General features: G+C 40.3%; 1 protein-coding gene across 1 annotated transcript in view; it reads right to left on the bottom strand.

Moving 5' to 3' along the window:
* The window catches only part of LOC125884666 (ATP-binding cassette sub-family C member 4-like), a 29,031-nt gene that overhangs the window by 5,403 nt on the left and 3,503 nt on the right, over positions 1-20,125 (bottom strand). The window contains exons 2-17 of the mRNA XM_049569732.1: positions 18,844-18,954; positions 15,984-16,104; positions 15,444-15,668; positions 15,246-15,335; positions 14,753-14,916; positions 14,474-14,599; positions 7,177-7,426; positions 6,442-6,552; positions 6,217-6,306; positions 5,827-6,018; positions 4,569-4,663; positions 4,284-4,370; positions 3,773-3,869; positions 2,943-3,152; positions 2,495-2,632; positions 2,158-2,195 (exon numbers count right to left, since the gene is read on the bottom strand). Of these exons, the coding sequence (XP_049425689.1) occupies positions 2,158-2,195; positions 2,495-2,632; positions 2,943-3,152; positions 3,773-3,869; positions 4,284-4,370; positions 4,569-4,663; positions 5,827-6,018; positions 6,217-6,306; positions 6,442-6,552; positions 7,177-7,426; positions 14,474-14,599; positions 14,753-14,916; positions 15,246-15,335; positions 15,444-15,668; positions 15,984-16,104; positions 18,844-18,954 (2,145 nt within the window). The remainder of the gene's footprint in view (positions 1-2,157; positions 2,196-2,494; positions 2,633-2,942; positions 3,153-3,772; positions 3,870-4,283; positions 4,371-4,568; positions 4,664-5,826; positions 6,019-6,216; positions 6,307-6,441; positions 6,553-7,176; positions 7,427-14,473; positions 14,600-14,752; positions 14,917-15,245; positions 15,336-15,443; positions 15,669-15,983; positions 16,105-18,843; positions 18,955-20,125) is intronic.

Genomic DNA, 20,125 nt, shown 5'->3' with positions numbered 1-20,125 from the left:
ATAACTCTGAACTGACTCTGAACAAAATGTGTGATAAAACTAATGGTGCTACACGAACCCATAAAAGCTAATCACAACACCAGCACAAGGCTAACCAATACCCAAGAAATAACCCCCAAACCACTGCTGGGTCGAGAAGCAGAGGAGACATTGCTAACCCCACACTTGATAAGCCAGATACCACTGTGGTTGGGTGCTCTAAAACCAAACATGTAAGAATGGCAAAGACTGAAAATCTAACTACAGCTGATCCATCTGTCAGGAAGCTAACAAAGCTGTTGCAAGTCAAACTCTCCACACATCCAAGCAATACGAGGATTATTATCCATGCTGGGTCTTTTGATGTTCTGTAAAGGAAAACTGGCTCTGAGATTCTGAAAAGAGACTTTTGCCTGATACTGGAGAAACTTAGCGCATTCATTTCAGACCCCATTCCAACTTTAGGGGGAGGAATCAAATCTTTTAGCAGACTCCTTGGCCTGAATACATGGCTGGCATCTGCATGCCTCACCCATGGGATAAAATTTACTGACACCTTCAATATCTTTGAGAGGTGTACAGAACATCTCAAGCCTGACGGGACACAAACATCACTAGCTGCAGACCTGCTGGGTGCTAACCTACATCAAGCTCTTAGGCTGCTATACGCAAACAAGAATGCGGATGTTTCTCTCCCTCTTCTCCTGATCCTCTGCTCCACATCACCAAAGATCTCTGTCCCAATCAAGGACTCACCCTCCCCTGCACCACACTCACCGAGGAGCAAAGGTTTCTTCTTCATACCTGCCCGTCATGAATCTCAGTCAATGAGTTTGTGGATCATTTCAGCTTTAAAATCATGAATGCTATGGATGCAGTTGCACCCGCTGAGGTTAAGGCTGTCTCTGGTAAGACAAGATCTCCACGAAGAATAGCCACGCAGGTCAGAACAGAAACAAGAGAATGTCCTAAAACTGAATGCAGATGGCGAAGAACAAATCTCCAGGTTCATTATGACATCTGTAAAGAGAGAGAGGTTGGGGTGCCCTGAGGCTCAGTAGGTGGAGCAGACGTTGTCCTTGCTGTAGCGGCTGCAGGTTCGATTCAAGCCCAAAGTTCTTTTGGTGCTTGTCATCCCCTTTCTCTCCCCCTTTCACACTTGGTCTGTCTATCTAATAAAGGCATAAAAAAAACTTATAACCTCTTTTACATCAAGGTTGAGGACTTCTGTCTGCCACTGCTTTTTATCAAGTCAAATATTGTTTCATTTCTTACACTGCACTGTAACTTATATTCTGATATTTTATACATGTCTTAGCTTGTTTTTATTTTCTGTTCTATAGCTCAAGGGTCAGAAACCTTATGCACATGTTCCACCATTGGCACACTGTAGCACTCTAGTCTTGAAAATGTGGTTTGCCAAATGTTAAACACCATTTTGAGACAGAGAAAACGTTATGATGCCTTGTACAGGTGCAGAAAGCAGGCAAACACCAGTTTTTGCAACTGCTAAAAATCATGCTACCAAAGCAAGCTATCACAATGCTGACTGCAACTGCAAAATGTTGAAGTTTTCACACATGGTGAACATATTAAAGTTCTCCTATGAAGCTCAGAGGTTTCGTTTAATTGCTTACCAAACAAAGTGACAATAAAATCATGAATAACAGACATTCTCATGTCAGACAGAAGCCTTGGTATCACACTTGATGAGTGTGAATGTAAATGACATACCTCTGCTGCTTGAAAATAATGCCTCAAACAACAAAAGCTGAAGTCACTGCCAAGTTTTTCCAAAGCATTTTGAGGAGAAAGGGGTTGCCAGAAAAAAAGGCACTTTATATCAAAAAGGTTGCTGACCCCTGCTTTAAATTGTATCTAAATGTCCTTATTATTGTTTCTTTTGCTCTTTGTCATGATGCTTTTGATGTTTTGTGTAAAGCACCCTGACTTGCCAAGTACTAACTAAGTACTAACCAATCACAGCACGCATGCATAATAAAGCATCATATGGGTGGGTGCAAATAGCCCAATAGCTGCAGTGTGACTACTCTCACCTGGGTGCAAATAGACACACTGAAAGAATAAATATTAATTGGATCAATGATATTCATATAAAAGTAAGCAGATACAGTGCATTTACTTTAATTCCCATAACACAATAAATAAAACACTCACCAGTACACCAGCCACCAGTCCTGCACAATATACGCAACCTGTAAATGGAAACAGAGTTCAATAAGCTTCTTGGTTGAAATTATTGTCACTGTAAAATCATAATTATGTTGGAAAATTACTGGAATGTATCTGTAAATTTGCTAAATATCAAATCATCTGTTAGATAACTCAGAGAGACGCTGCAGCCTTTGACATGAGAAAAGATTCAGACTGCCCAGTTATAACAATTACAACATGAGTACATGTAATGGAATGAACTGTGGTACATGTTCAAAAGAGAATTCCATGAAAAACATACTTTAAATATACTATTTCACTGTATAAGTCCATGGCTTACCTCAGCTGTGACACTGATCAGCACTATTACCATGAACACCAGAGGGTTACAGCCTGCAGTGAAGTACTTCAAATAAATCTGGCTGCGAACATTCCCCTCAGCTCGAGTCTCCTCTGACATGGTATAAACTGTTTCAACCTGCAAAACAAGTCGTTACTTATCCATATCTTCACACTTCAGACTAGAACTGAACATACAAACCTTTCTTAACTCAAGTTGTGATGTATGAATGGACCAGTTTGGAAGTATACAGTCAGAGTTGTGGAGGAAATTTGTTATCAGGCAAAGTCAGAAAATGTATTATAACAATTGTCTAAACAAATAATAAAATTAAATGCAAAATGTATTTTAACATGTATTTAAAAACAAATCTGTATGTTAAACACTGGTGAATTAATCCTGACTCCACTTACAGGAAGATCAGACTTTATTTTGAAACTGTGCCTACCGGGAGCTGGTCAACACGGCTGCTCTCTGGTGGCAGGAGGCTGCTTTGTGAACTTTGTGATTGAATTGTCCTCTGGCTGAGTAACGACTGTCTGTCCGAGTCACCTGATCGAGACAATCGCTCCTGCCCCTCACTGATTTTCTGCAGGGACACAATGTCGAGGCCGGAGCTCTGCAGCTCATTGTAGGTACCCTGGGCCATGATGCGACCCTGGGAGACAGAAATGGGAAAAACACTGCTATCAAGGGCATGAATCACTGATTAATATGTTGAAATGAAGAAGAAACGAATACAAATGGTGAGCAGACCGAATTTAACATTAAAGCTGTAGTTGGTAATTTAAGTCATAGTTGCTGAAACTGTTATCCACACAGTATTACATGAGACAATAAATCATATTCCTCTTCTTTGTGCCTCTAATGGCATCTGCAAAAATCCATGAACAAAAACAACCAATCAGAGCCAAAGAGTCTCTAACGAAGCTGCCAATCATGTCAGTCACTGCTTGTGAACCGGGGTCAAATTGTCAAACTAGGAAGCGCTGATCAAATACGAATCAAGACTTTCTTCCTGCATTGGTCTGTGGGTTCTAGCAGATGCCCAGAGAAGCAATAGGAGGAGAAGAAGGGTCATGATTTCTCCCATACTATCCGTCTCATGTACTTCTTTTAGAATACAGCAACAGTTTCAGTATCTATGACAAAAACTTTCATAAAGGTAACCAAATGTAGCTTTTATGCATGTTTCCACATAGAGACATAACACAAGAAAACACATCCAGTGAAACCTGTGGTATTCATGACAATATTTTCCTCTCCAGAAACACCAACCTCCTTGAGGACCAGAATCTGGTCGGCTGCATTCAGATGCTGCAGCTGGTGGGTGACCAGAATACGAGTCTTGTTCTTCAGCAGGCCACAGATACACCTGATACATGAACATGGAGACAGTCAAAACTTACAGTGTAAATAAAGTGTATTGCATATGCTCAAACCAGACAGTATACATATTAAAAACAGCTCATTTTTGAGTGTGCTGTTGATGCAAACTATTCTACCACACAAGCTACTCGTAGCTGGGAAAAAATGAAATAAAACACAATTCTGAAAAAGATCTTGTAAAAGAAAATAAGGACTAAATCTTAAGACAGACATTTTTCTTTCGGTTTCTCAAGTTTAATTGACAGTGATGTTCCAAAGTTGCAGTTTGATTTTAGTCTCGAGTTTCACATAATAGTAAAGCACGGTTATTTTTTTATATTCATTTATTAAAAGTATAGATAGTATACAATGCACACTGTACTGGGACACATCAAATATTTGGACAGAAGGAGTCACTCACTGTTCAAAGAGATGTTTCCCAACCTCAGCATCCACAGCGCTTAAAGGATCATCCAGGAGGTAGACGTCTGCATCCTGATACACCGCCCTGAAGACACACACATACACTTGGGTGGAATGCATCAATGCAAAGTGCAAAATGCAGCCTGACACGTGGCTACTTCCTGCTGTGGGTCTTTTAAAACGAGACGTAGATGACCACACAGTGAGGCCAAATATGGAAATTCATTTCTAGGTAGTGTGCATTCTGCGTAACATAGAGATGATAGCTGTCACTGTTTCTGACCTCGCCAGGTTGACACGAGCCTTCTGTCCCCCGCTGAGTGTGGCTCCTCTGTCCCCGATCAGTGTCAGGTCTCCGTCTGGGAGCAGCTCCAGGTCCTGCAATACAGGGTTAGTACATATACAACATTTGAGCATGCAAAACATAAGACAATATTGCCAATATAATTCCTTTTGAGTGTGTGTGTACAAAGTCTGATCATTATCCTCCAGTGATGCCTCAGTTCGGTCTAAAGACGACAAGTTTGAAAGTGAATAAAATCTGAAGGTGTGGAGTTAGAAAGGAGTGAGCTTTCTGGGGCTGCACAATGTATTGCTTTACAATCAACACTACAGTGTGTGCATGCACAATATTTGCATCCCAGGACGTGCAAATGTTAGGACATGCTTCAACTTTTTTGCTGCTTAATACAAAAGGAAAACTCGCACGGTGGTAATTTTCCATAACTAATGTAGTCTGGCAGCGTTTGTTGTGAAAAGTGACACTCTTCTGTGTGTGTGTGTGTTGAGAAAAGTATTGTAACCCGGCAGGCAAATGTCCCAGACACAGTGACGCGCGCACTTTTCCAAAGCTACAGTAGTAGTTTTGCTCTTGCCTTTATGGGACAGGACAGGTGAAGCATTAAAGGGGGAGAGATGGGGGACGACATGCAGCAAAAGGTCATGGGCCGGAATTAAGCTTACGGCTCCTTCAGCAAGAACAATGGGATGCCTGCTCTACCCATCATGCTACTGGGCGCCCCTTAAGCCATTTGCCTTTTGCACTGTTTTCACAAAGTCTCCCAACCATTCTTCACTGTTGAGTTGCTGGACTGTACAAGCCAGATTCCAACTATGAGCCAGGCTAAAGCTAACTGAGCTAGCCTAAACGAGCGAGAGGTCTGCCAAACACAGTTGGAAGCCACTGGAAAGGTGACACTAATGTTAATCTACAAAGCACACCTGCAAGTAGTCAACCACAACCTGAAATTGAGCGAGGAACAGGAGGCAAGCAACATAAGAGAGCCCCTTACTTGAGGTTAGCAACATGCATCATTAATATGACACGTTAGATCACTGACTTTAAACAACAAAACAATCAAGGACAGCTGAACAAAAACTGCTTAGCAAAGTTAATATGTCTGTATAGTGACAAAATATACTGTTAAAAAAACAGAAGACATATTAATAATTCCCCCTGAGCTCTACTTTCAAGGCAAAGCACAAACAAAGCCTCCAGTATGGCCACCAGAGGGTGTGCCTGGCTCTGTGGTACGTCTCACCCTCTTCAGAGCGCAGGCTTTGACGACTCTCTCATACTTCTGCAGGTTCAGCTCTCTCCCAAACAGGATGTTACTGCGAACAGTGCCTGGGAACACCCAGGGCTGCTGGGCGGCATATGTCAGCTGACCTTTGACCGTCAAGGCCCCTGTGTCGTGTGGCAGCTCTCCCAGGATGGCGCTCAGCAGAGATGACTGGTGGGAACATAGATTTTATGGACATGTGAGCTGGCCAGAGGTGACACACAATAAATGAAATCAAAACTCAACTGTTTATCAAAGCAGGTTGTAGGCCATCATAAGCTAAACTAGTTTACACTGGAATTTCTCAATTATGGGATCAATAAAGGTGTATCTTATCTTATCTTATCTTATCTCATCTTATGTACTGACCTTTCCAGCCCCCACAGGGCCAATTATAGTCAGTAGTTTGTGTGACTTCACTGTGATAGAGATGTTGTGCAGCGATGGAGTATCCAAACTCTGGAACCAAGAAACCAAAACAACTGTTGGTTTAAGACTTGTACTGACTGTAATATACAGTCTTTAAACATACTCGTGACCTGTACAACAATGTTATACCACTGTGAAATATCCCTTTAAGGTCAGATTATTCACCTTATCCCAGTAGCACGTCAATTTCTCCATCTCAATGTCAAAGTTTTCCTTCCTTTCCTCCAGAGGCAGCCTGGAGTTTTTTCTCTCGATCTCCTCCAGCAAGAGAAATTCCTGGAAGGGGGTTAATAGACATAAGCCTTTACAGTGCGAACCCTATAATCAAAACCCAGACAGTTTGGCAGTTGCAGTGCTATTGGCTTTTGAAATGGGTAACATACAAGCCTTTTGACATTCACACGTTGTGAAACAAGTGTCGTGAAAATAAAAGTAGGTTATGTAATGTGTAACTGAACATTCACATGGCCCAGGTCTATACCAACAGGAGGACAATGAAGATTTACGGTCTCAATAAAAAAAAAAAAAGAAGTTACCCCCGGGCAAGATATGATCTTTGGTGTGACTGTATTCGTCATTTAAAACAAGACATGGCATGTCCCTGCTGTCATGTGATGTTTGATTTGGGCCTGTAAAGAAAGTTGTATCCCTCCTATACACTAAAATATGAGCTGTGATTGATGATCCAGGCATGCAGCACTGTACAAAGCAAAGGAATATGCCGTTTATGTGTTTCAAACACAGATCCTATTTTCAGAAACAGGGATAAGACCATATCCCGTTTACGAGAACCCCAAATATGCTACATATGGCCTCACCCACTCTTGTGTCATAGACTCCCTATCATGTTATGTCCAAAACAAAACAGCTGCTGTATTTCATAACAGAAAACAGAATTACCTCAATCCTGCCAATGCTGACCACAGTCTCCGACAACTTCTCGACGGCCAGTGGGAAGAAGAGAGTGACCGTGAGCTTGATGGTACCGTAGAGGGAAACTGTGACGAACACAGTGCTGGCAGTGATGGTGTTGCCCAGGAGGACGTAGACAGTGAAGGTAATGAAGACGATGATCTTGCTGCTGGCAAAGAAGGAGGCCATGTTGAGTCCTCGCAGGTAAGAGCTCTTCAATATCTGCCCGATTTCTGTCCTGGGAATAGAAGAAGAGTGAGGTTAGTGGCTTAAAGTTTCAGGAGGTTTTCATTCTGCAACCATCAGTTATCCTTTATGCATGCTTTCAGCCTTTTCAACACATATATAGGTATGTTTTGACCTCTTGTCCACAATCAGAGATTTTTTAAAAACTCCTGCAGTTTAATACAGTGTGCGGTGCAGCTGCGTTTATGCATATGAATACAGAAGTTCTGTATTTGAGAAAATGTAATGCCAAAGGAAAGGGCTGTCTGACAGCAAGGTAAAGCAGTGAAAATATTTTCAATATAGCGTCCACTTGGACTGATACTGATTTTTTTGCTAGCCCTGATCCGCCTGTCTCAGTCTACAAACTGGCAGTATGCCGACCGCTATGCAATTTAGGTAATACATTGACTATGGATAAGTACCTGCCATACCCCAATTCAAAAATCCAAACCAAACCTTTTAGTGTGTTAAAGTGATGCTCCACCCCACATCTATTATTTATTATCCAATGCCCACCCCGAGCAAGAGTGATTACAGAAACCAAAACCTCCTCCTCAAGGCTCTTCTCCACTGTCAAACCGTAAGTAAATGTTTACTGTCACTAAGTGTTTGTCAAAAGACTCACTTTGAGCAGAGTATCCCTGTAAGAGGTGTCCTATAAAGACACTGGTGGTGTATTAACTAGTGGAGATGATGTATTAACTGCAGGGCAGACATTATAAATGACCATAAAAAAAAAGACAGAGAAATTCTAGGAAACCTCAGCTGCTTTCTGAGGAATGCTCCACATGCTTTAAAAAACACGTCAATCTATCCTGTCGTGTGGGGTCAAAGTGTCCCACTTTCAGTAATGATGGACTTCTAGTGACTGATGTTAGATGAGAGCAAGTTGGACACTCTGTCCTTTTCAGCTGACCTCCTTTTTCAGAGTACAGTTCGCTTCAAGTCCCGATGCAGTTCACTTAACCTGTGCATTGTGAACACAAAGCGCTCCAGGTTCGCTTTGCTCTTTGCCATTGTATTTAGCCCTCTAGATCACATGCTACTGCAAAAGATGAAATCACATCGGCCTGTAACGCTTACAAGGATGCAGGATGAGGAGTAGTTTGGTCCACAGACGAAACTGCACATCTCCAGATGTGGAGTGTAGAATTTATCAAACGGCAACAGTCTACAGGCAAGGCAAGGCAATTTTATTTATATAGCACCATTCATACACAAGGCAATTCAATGTGCTTTACAAGGGAAATATGTTAAGATAAAACATTAAAGGAACAATAGATCATTAAAAACAAAAGCTAAAAGCAAGAAAAACAGTGCAGAAAATGTATTTAAAAAGCAAACATAAAGCAAAAGCAACAGCAGACAAATATCAAAACAATAGCTACAGATTATCCTAACAATAAGTTACATATGTAGTTCACTGGTAAGCTGCAGTAAATAGTAATGTTTTAAGCCCTGATTTAAATGAGCTGACAGTTTCAGCCGACCTCAGATATTCTGGAAGTTTGTTCCATAGGCGGGGAGCATAGAAACTAAAGGCTGCTTCACCTTGTTTGGTTTTAATCCTGGGAGCACTGAGTAAACCTGTTCCAGATCATCTGAGGGGTCTGGATGCTTCATAACGTACAAGTATATCAGAGATGTATTTAGGCCCGAGACCATTTAGTGCTTTATAGACAAGTAACAAGATTTTAAAGTCTATCCTTTGACACACAGGAAGCCAGTGCAGTGACTTAAGCACTGGTGTGATGTGCTCCACTCTCTTGGTGTTGGTGAGGACTCTGGCTCGTTCTGGACGAGCTGCAGTTGTCTGATTGATTTTTTACTCAGGCCTGTGAAGACACCGTTACAATAGTCCAACCTGCTGAAAATGAAAGCATGAACAAGTTTTTCTGTATCTGGTTTAGACAGAAATTCTTTTATTCTTGCTATGTTTTTAAGGTGGTAGTAGGCTGATTTAGTAATTGTCTTAATGTGACTACTGAAATTTAGGTCTGAGTCCAGAACTACACCAAGATTTCTGGCTTGATTTGTAGGTTTTAGTGTCATGGCGTCAAGGTGAGTACTGACTATTGATCTTTGTTCCTTGGGGCCAAAAACAACTATCTCAGTTTTTTCTGTGTTTAGTTGTAGAAAATTCTGGCACATCCATGTATTGATTTGGTCAATGCACTTATTTAGCAGATGTAGGGGACTGTAGTCATCTGGTGACACTGTTATGTAAAGTTGTGTGTCATCTGCATAAGTATGGTAGGAGATGTTATGATATTCCATAATCTGAGCAAGAGGGAGCATATAGATGTTGAACAGAAGAGGCCCAAGAATGGACCCTTGAGGAACTCCACATGTAATCTTTGTTCGCACAGATTCATAATTGCCAAGTGACACAAAGAAATCCCTGTCTTGTAAATAAGATTTAAACCAATTTAGCACAGTGCCAGAAAGTCCCACAAACTTTTCTAGTCTGTTGAGCAGTATCTTATGGTCAACTGTGTCGAATGCAGCACTGAGGTCCAGTAATACCAGAACCGAAATCTTTGATGCATCACTGCTCAGATGAATGTCATTTAAAACTTTTACAAGTGCAGTCTCAGTGCTGTGATGTGCTCAAAATCCAGACTGAAAGGCATCAAAGATATTGTTTTGCTCCAAGAAGGTGTTAAGTTGCTGAAAAACAACCTTTTCAATGATCTTTCCTAAAAATGGTAGGTTTGATATGGGCCTGTAGTTATTTATTACTGAGGCATCCAGATGAGGCTTTTTTAAGAGAGGTTTAATGACTGCGGTCTTCAGGGCCGTTGGAAAAAGGCCTGACTGAAGAGAACAGTTGACTATCTGTAGTATATCTGATGCTATGCAGTTAAAAACATCTTTAAAAAAGCTTGTAGGCAGAGTGTCAAGGCAGCAGGTAGTGGACCTAAGGTTTCTAACTATGTCTGTCAAAGTAGCATAATTTAATGGGTGAAAAAGTGCCAAATTAACTGGAGTAGTCTTATGAGGCACAGGTGAAATAGCCACTGTGTTGGAGTTACAGATTGTCTGTCTTATCTTTGAAATCTTGTCTGTGAAAAAAGAAGCAAAGTCATTGCATGCCTTGGTGGATAGCAGTTCAGGAGGGACTGACGCTGATGGGTTTGTCAGTCTGTCAACAACAGTAAATAAAGTCTGTGTATTGTTGTTATTTTTGTTGATAATCTCAGGGAAAAAGGACTGCCGCGCCCTTTTTAGCTCCAAGCTATAGATGTGCAGACTTTCCTTATAGATGTCATAATGAGCCTGGAGTTTGGTTTGTCGCCACCTGCGTTCTGCTTTTCTACATTCTCTTTTTTGAGCTTTTACCCGTGTGGTGTTCCTCTATGGTGGTTTTTTCTTACCAGAGACAACTTTGACCTTCATGGGGGCAATATTGTCGATAATATTCATAGCTTTAGAGCTGAAACTATGAACCAGATCATTGACAGAGACTGAGGGCAGAGCTGGTGTGGGCATAAAATCCTGGGTGAACAGTGTACAGGTGTTTTCATTAATATAGCGTTTTCTGATTACCCCTGTTGTACTTTTACTGGTGTCAGCGGAGATGGCCATTTTAAAGAAAACACAGTAATGATCAGAAAAGGCAACATCAGTCACCACAACCTCAGAAATGTTGAGCCCTTTGGAGATAATTAGATCTAAAATATGTCCCTTATTGTGTGTTGGCTCTGTTACATGCTGGGAAAGTTCAAAGTTGTCCAGGATGTAGAAAAGTTCTTTCGCACTGCCGTCTTTGGGATTATCAATATGAATATTAAAATCACCCACTATAACAACACAGTCAAAATCAATACAGACAACAGACAATAGTTTAGAAAAGTCATCAACAAAGTGTGCACTATATTTTGGAGGCCTGTAAATGGTTAATAATACTGCTTGACAGGAGGATGTCAACTGCAGTGCAACATATTCAAAAGACTCAAACTTCCCATATGACAGCTGTTTGCACTGGTAAACATCCTTAAATAAAGTGGCTACTCCACCTCCTTTCCTGAGTTCTCTAACTGAGCTGATAAAATGGAAGTTTGGGGGGGCTGATTCAATAAGTACTGCTGCATTGTTGTTTTCATTTAACCAAGTTTCAGTTAAAAACATAAAATCAAGGTTTCTCTTGATAATAAAATCATTAATTAATAGTGACTTGCCAGCCAGAGATCTGATATTTAATAAAGCTAAGTTTAGTGTACTAACATTGTCTGACACAGTCTGTGGCTGACGCATAACTGGAGTCAGATTAGATAGAGTAGCTGTGCGCTTCGAGTACACATTGTTTTTCCTGATGCTAGTCAAAACAGGAATGACAGACCTTGGAGATGACTCTGGCTGATGCTTTTCAATTTCAAGATGTGTTTGACCATGCCACCGGCTATTTAAGATTGCCGGTATGTTTAAGGAAGCGGCATGGGGTCTGACTCATCTCTGACAGGCACCTGAGTGATGACGTCTAGGGCTACTATTTAAGAGTTCATCAATTTGACTGAGCTTTAGTGTGGCAGCTTTAACTAACTCCTTGATTGGTGAGCGTGGTGGAGGGGGGGGTTGACGCTGGCTCCGTGGTGATTGTGGTGGTGGTGGGGAGGGTTGACATTGGCTCCTTAGTGTTTGCGCCGGTGCTGGAGGGGGGCGACGTTGGCTCCTTGGTGGTTGTGGTGAAGGGCAGGAGGGAGGTTGTTGGATCCCTGACTGGGACAGGGACATCCTCTGAATGCCTTGGGTGATGTGGAGCAAAGGGTCAGGTGAAGGGGGAGAGCTGCAGGCTGTCTGTCTCTGTGCCACGTACTTGTCCTTGGCTCTCATCTGTCCATTCTTGTTTTGGTATGGCCTTCCAAGAGCATGACGTAGGTTGGCCCCGAGTAGTCTGCATCCAGTGATGTTCGGATGAATCCCATCACGCTGAAAACGATCCTTACAGTTCCAAAAGATGTTAAAATTGTCAATGAACTTTATCCCATGAGTGAAGCATGCCGATGTCAGCCATGTATTCAGGACAAGGAGTCTGGTAAAAGACTCGATTCCTTTCCCCAGGGTTGGAATAGGGCCAGAAATGAACACATTTTGTGACTGACAGTCACTCAGTTTCTCCAGAAGCAGGGAAAAGTCTTTTTTCAGGATCTCAGAGCCAGTTTTTCCTCGTAGAATGTCAAAAGACCCAGCATGGATGATGATCCTCATGTTACTGGGGTGTGTAGAGAGGATCACTGGCAACAGCTCAGTTAGCTGCCTGACAGATGTGTCAGACACTGTTAGATTTTCAGTCTTTGCCATTCTTACATGCTTGGTTATTGAGTCTCTGATCAGGATGGTGTCTGGCTGATCAGGTGTGGTGTTAGCGATACTTCTCCTGGCCCTTGGCTTCTCAGGTGTGGAGTTAGCATAGTTTTTTCTGGCCCTGGGTCTAGCAGTGGTTTTGGGGCTATTGCTTGCATTTTGCACAGAAACACTGAGGTATTCCTGTAATTTTAAGTTCATATGAAAGGGAGGGGCATCATAACCACACTGTAGGGCCATATCAGAGTAAAAAAATATATACTACGTCAATATATACCATACAGGCTATGGTGTGGACAGAAAGAGGACTGAGGCCCCATCAGAGCTGGAGTGGACGAGAAAGAGAACTGAGTCCCTTTTCTGTTGGTCCACTTTTTGGTCCACTTTAAGAGGACCGGGTTTGGTTTGTTTAAAAAGGACTATATGTGAAAACACCCTAAGTTTAAAAGTCCTTGTCTGAGTTCAACTAATTTATGGGATTTTGGGGGTAATGCATATATATAATAATAATTACCATGCCAACAGAAAAAGCTTCGAAGCCTTTAGGTCAGCCCTACCAGAGTGAAATTTAAACGTATTTCTAAGGTCACTGTGATTAAACTGATTAAATATGAAAGTATGTGAATGGCATCATGAATAATAGTAACTGTAAGAAGGTGTATGATTCATCCATGGTAATGGTTTACATATTTGCAGAGGCCTCAGACAGGTTAAGGATACTGTAATATGAGGACCTGATAGGTGATCAGACTGCAGTTAAAAACAGACCAAGGGTGACACAACACTGTCTCGATTCCTCAAAGGCAGAATGATTACACTAGCTACTGTATGACCTGTGTAATCCACTATGTAAGCAGTACTGGACCATGCACATTTGGCACCCAAGGAAAGCTTCCTCTCACCTATGGGAAGATGCATCACTGCATATATGTCTTTGTCCATGCACCACAAAAGTAGACTAGATTTTCTACATCAATCACCAATTACTAATTCTTGTATCAGCGCCACTATCCATTCTGTTCAGACATTTTTGGGAGCATATTATGAGTATAGACGGTGTTAAGCAAGCAAAATAAGGCATTTTTAACTGATTCATAGATTCATTTTACAAAGTCAGTGATAAAAAGTAAATGTTGATACATGTAGGCATGTAGGATAAATCATACCTAGTTGCGTCCCACAGTGCTCAGATACATATACGTATGTACATATATTGTGTGATTTTTCTCTTGTTGTGAGTATTTTGTATGTATAATTGTTGCTACTGTACTGTTGTCTTGTTTTGTTGTTTGCACATGGGACACAAACGTAACACCTGCAGTAGGCTATTTATATCTGAGTGACTTAGTTTGCCCCAGGCGGTAGGGTGATTATTTCCCCCGGACTGCTTATAAAATGCACTTTATTCGATCAAAGCACTTTATTCCATCGACGCACTTCAAATAACACTTTATGGCATTACTGCTAACTCTGCACTTTACTTCCATGTATGATTGTTTGTCTGTTTGAACTATTCTTACTGTTTGTTTTAATTACTGTTTTTGTTTTTTAATTGTCTGTGACCTGCCAAGGGACAACGGATGTAAATTAGCAGTACTGCTAACACATGTTTTTATACTGATGTTCAACAATATGCATTGTCCCTTCCAAATAAATGCTTAAATAAATAAATAAATAAATACCCTGAAATGACCCATTTGATCCCTGCAAAAACACTCTGGCTACTTTTTGAAAGATACATTTTTATCCTTACCTTCTGACTTGAGTAACCAGAGCTGAGAAGGGTTTCTCCCAGGCATACATCTTGATGATCCTGATGCCAGACACGACTTCATTCATGATACGGATTCTGTTGTCAGTAAGAACTACTGTTTTACTCCTGTTAAAAAAAATAAATAAATAAAAATGATCCTATTATGAATTTTATTTGGAAAAACTACAACATTTACAAAAGTGTCCAGGTAAGAAAAATAGAGGAATTTCCTTAATACATTGTAAATAGGCATCATAAAACTAATCTATCATGCCCTACCTGAAGATGCCAAAGAGTTTTCCAAACCAGGTCTGTACAGGCATCATGAGGGCAATGACTGCCACACCTGCCAGACACGAGGGTCCGATTTCGTACCAAAGGAGAACGATGATCACCACCGCTTGAAGAGGTCCCACCCACAGGTAGTGCAGATTGAGTGTAACCTATTGAGACGATCATGAATCATGAGCAACGTTCCAACAACTCTGCATTTCATTTTTCACAATTTTCAAAAAAAACATGTGATTCTTGCAATGCAGGTCATGACATGGTTCAAACATGTAACCAAAAACATTGTCATAAGCCTGTGACAGACTTGAGAGGAGCGGGTTAATGTATAAAACCTACCAAATAATAAAACATGTCTGTCAAACTCAGATTTAAGCCTCCTGGCTTTGTGATCTAGCAGTCAAAAATCTCTACAAGTTGTTCTTAGCCTTTACAGTTTTTAGATGGTTTGTGTTAGTGTTTCAGCACAATTTGTGTCACATACCTCATCAAAACGGTTGACATCATTAGAAAGGAGGTTCACAATTTGTCCAGTGGTTGTTTGCCCCATGGATTTACTGCTGAGACCAAGAGCCTGACGAGAGACATTTCACCTGTCTGGTGAGTATTACTGAGAACACTCATAGGAATGATGACAGAAACATCTGCATCTAGGCTGCAGATCTGCTGAATGCTCACTAACCTTCCGGTATATCATGTGGCATGTGGCCACTCTCATCCTCATGCCTGTTCTTAGGACGTGATAGTAATAGATGTGTTGGAGGAGCGTCAGTGCAAATGTGGAGAGGGACATCGCAGCAGCGTAACCATACACCATGCTAAGACTCCTCTGGTCATCTGGGTCATAATTCTCAAAGTACAGGATTATTTGCCCCAGAAGAAGTGGCTGGACCACTTTAATTGCCTCCTGTTTGACAGAGTGACAAAGATACATTAGTGGCACTGGATATGGGTTTAAAAAATGGATCAGTTTTAGCAATCATGCAAAATACAAACAACTACAGCTCAATAAGAATCCTGATAATATTCTGACCCAAAGTAGAAAACAATACACCAGTTCTTTTAACACTGGCTTCCAGTTCGTCAAATATATACTTCAGCTGGTTGCACACCATTAATCTTCAGATTAACACCTTTGGGTATACCAACCTACTTCTCATCATCTCCCATAATGAATTAATCTGGTGAAATGTAAAGAAGGCTTTAAAAGGCCAGAACATACCAGTAAAAATGTAAACAAGCCAGCCATTGCGTAGGACTTCCCATAGCACCTAAAAATAACTCTGCTGAGATTAGGCCTCCGAGCTTCCTTTGTAGCCTTTCTAACTTCATGGTCCCAAAATCTGCGACAAAGAAAATGCATATTTATTCTGCACTGAAACATAGCGGCTGTCAAACCAGAATTATATATATACACAGTAACAGGGCACAGTAGCTTATATATATATAAGCTACTGCGCCCTGTTACTATATATATATATATATATATATATATATATAAACAAAATAATATATATATTAGTACAAAATAAACTTTTTTTAAAAAAAAATTTGTTAATTTTTATATATTCTTTTATTATTATTATTATTATTTATATTATATATATATTATTATATTATTATTATATATATTCGAATAGGCGACCCCCTGGTTCCCAACCCAAGTCCCTATGGACTGAGCTACTGCGCCCTGTTACTGTTATTTAGAAAAATGACTTAGGATTAAAATTCCCCTTTACAGCTTTTATTATATTCAAAAGCTTTTATTTTATTTAAAAGTGAGTAGGGCTGGGTAGTTTCGATACCACAAGTTTCCATGTGGTATCAAAACTTCTCTCGCCGAAATATACCTGCATTTGAGCCTGTTTATATCCAGATAAAAAAATATATATATATATAAATATATATTTAATGTCATGTGTGATTGTCCCAATACTGCAGTAGCTACAACCCATACCCGTCTGTGGTGCGGTGAAGATGAGCGCAGTGTATTGGACAGAGATTTTTGTACATTACTCAATATTTTAATAATTTAAACACTTTAAAAATGTATTAGTGTAAAACTCATTTCATATATTAAATAAAGTACTTTATCACACGGCTCTATAAAATGCTGTATTCTGATTGGTCAGTCACAGCATTCAGAGGTCTGATATTACTGTGTAATGACCGTTGCTATGTAGCCCAGCGTTGCTAGGGACGCTGCCCTGACAAGGAGATTCAGCCGTTGCCGGCAGTTTTTTTTTTTTTCTCCTCCCGATTTAATTTATAAATCAATAAAAATTGTATAATTAATCAATATTCTGTCTCAAATTATTTATTTAACTGATAATTAGTCGTGTAATAAGCGGGATAATGTATAATGAGCCGGTGAATACTGGGAAAACAACTCCCTTCAGGGGAATAGAACTATTCCCCTGTCGGGAGTTATTTTTCCAGTATTCACCGGCTCATTATACATTATCCTTTACCTATTGGTATCAGTATCACTTTAAGGTAAGTGGTATTGGTAATGGTGTCATATTTTTTCAATCAAGCCCTACAAATGGTTATATGGTACTTTAAATGATGCATGGCAGAAAAGGACAACAGACAACTCCATTTACACAGCTACTGCAGACATGCTGATGATCATCAACCAGCTAATACAGATCATCAAAACAACATCTTTAAACACCAAATAGTAGAAAGAAAAATACAACCCTGACTCTAAAGATGTTGAGATGCTGTGCAAATATTAATTAAAAACAAAATGCAATGATCTGCAAATCCTTTTTGACATACAGTGGGGGATATAAATCTTTAAGATGTTAAAAAGTTTTCATGAAACATATTTCTGATACAATTAAATCTCATGAATTTAGACCAGGCCTTGGTATTAACTCAATGAAACTACACTGTTAAAGAAATCGTAACATTTCAATCCATAAAAATGATGTGCAATGAAGTGGAATGACAAGAAAGAATTACTGAGCACTCCAACTGAAATGTATTTAAGACTAGGAGAGACCTTTGTTTGCAATGCATCTTAAAGGCACTTCCTGTATGCAGAAACGAGTCTCTCACGGTGTTCATAAGGGATTTTGGCCCATTCTTCCACAGACAGTCTTCAAGTTTAAGATTTTCTGGTACCTGCTTGTGAATGTGAAATTTCACTTTCAAAACTTTAAATTATTGTCATCTGCTCCCCAACACCTACTGAGTGTTGTTAGAAGAAAATATGATGTACCACTGTGGTTAACATGCTCCTGTCTCAGTGTTTTGGGAAAGTGTTGCAGGCATCAAATTCAGAATTGGTGTATATGTACAAAAACAATAAACTTCATCAGTTTAAACATGAGGTATGTTGTCTTTGTACTGTATTCAACTGAATATAGATTTTAAAAAAAGGATTTACAATCACTGCATTCTGTTTATATTTATGTTTTACACAGTGTCCTAACTTTTTTGGAATCGGGGTTGAAGTTAATTTAAGTCATGAGATGAAATATGTCATGTTCCTGCCAGATAAGTGACCAACTGATTTACACAATAACAATAGAAAAATGCATCTGTGTATCTGTGTAAACTTGTGATGTGAAGATCTTCCATAGAAAATGGTTATATGTATCAATATTATCTATGTGTTTTATAACAAAACAAGACACTCGCAATTCATCATTTATGCCCCCGGGATATTTAGTCTCTGCCTCCTCCCCACCAGCCTCAAAATCCATAAACCATGGACTGCAAATTCCACATCAAGTGTCTGGCTACAAGGGACCTCTCATTCCTGCTTGTCACGCCACTCTTATGCTTAGAAATCCAAATTCTTAATTTCCTTTTTGTCTTGTCCACATAATAAAACTCACGAGGACATTTCATGAGAGTTTAAAAACTGTGTAGGCCTAACAGAGATCTGTCTTTACGAGTCTGCCCCTTTAAATTACTTGATTGCTGAGAGGTAAATGTAGGACGGTTAACAAACTTTCTGCAAACAATAAGGTCACTACGCAGGATGTTTTTCTGAAAACACTTTGAACTGACTGGTAAACAGGTGAAAAGATAGAAGTGAGGACAACTTGTTCACAGTGATGCAATACCTGTGTAGTTCCTCTCCCAGTGTTTCAGATTGATCCTCTGGAAGAACGCTGTACATGTCACTTTCCTCCAGCCTCCGCTTGTGGCCAAGGTGCAGCAGCGGGGTTAACCAGCTGAAACAGACAGTCATTAGTGCAGTTAAAAAAACACAGGGAGGTTTATATGACTGGAACAGAATATGGATCACCAGTGTCACATGTATCAGTCTATCAGACAGGTTAGATTAGTGCTGTACCTGACAATCTGCACAGATTTTGCTTGGCAAATTGCAGAGAAGATTTGGCCAATTTTTCATGGGCGCAACCCACATACTCAGCTCTGCTGCTCATCCCACAAATGCATGTTCCTTACAAATGTGGCACCATTTAAAAGGGAAATAAACAGGCTTTCCAACGGTATAAGATTTATTGCAGAGAAGCATTGTTACAACAAAGAAATAATCTCCAAAACACAAATTTCCTTACTTTTTATGCTTAGTTCATATACAGGCATACTTCTGCAATCGAACAAGATCTCCCGAACAGCTCTCTTCCTGCCCAATTTTTTTCATCCACCAGTCCTCCTACAACTATCACAAACAACGTCTTTATGGTTACTCGTGCTTTAAGAGTCTGGCTTCAGATAAGGAAGTCATTGAAGTTGCCGTAAACGTCAGCCTGTACTCCATTTAGTCACAATCATGCCTTCCGATCCTCTCTTACTGACAACAAATGCAGGCGTTGGAAAAATAAAGGCATCATCACAATAGCAGACCTTCATATCAATAATACTTTTGCCACCTTCAATCAGATAAAAGAAAAGTACACACTCCCAAATTTGCATTTCTTCCGTTATCTACGTTATCTCCAGATCAAGTACACTACATTTTAAGTCAGGTCTCCACAGGAAACCTGGGAGAAAGACCTTGGCATCTCGAGTGGTGATGAAACCTGGGAAACCTGCGTAAAAGACATTCACAAATGCTCCATAAATTCCTGACACCAGCTTATTCGATTTAAAGTGTCATGGGGTGCACGATAACTATCGGGCCGATAACAGGAATTATTACGTCATTCCGATAAATCCGATATCATGACGAATAGCCCCTATATATATATAATTTTGTCAGCACTGCAGTGCCCGCTCCCACTATGAGACCTGAATGGCCTGCAGTGAATGCTGCGTTCAAGTGACATCGGCCTAATCAGAAAAACTCTTTCTGACTGGGAAAATTCAAGAATACCCCCTCGTGTCGGAAAACAACATAATTTCACACAGAAGCGCACACTCTCCCTTTCACACACG

The sequence above is a fragment of the Epinephelus fuscoguttatus genome, linkage group LG24 (genome assembly GCF_011397635.1).
Source record: "Epinephelus fuscoguttatus linkage group LG24, E.fuscoguttatus.final_Chr_v1".
Lineage (NCBI taxonomy): Eukaryota > Metazoa > Chordata > Actinopteri > Perciformes > Serranidae > Epinephelus > Epinephelus fuscoguttatus.
Note: the sequence above shows the minus strand (reverse complement) of the source record. Positions and strands in the feature narration are given on the sequence as shown.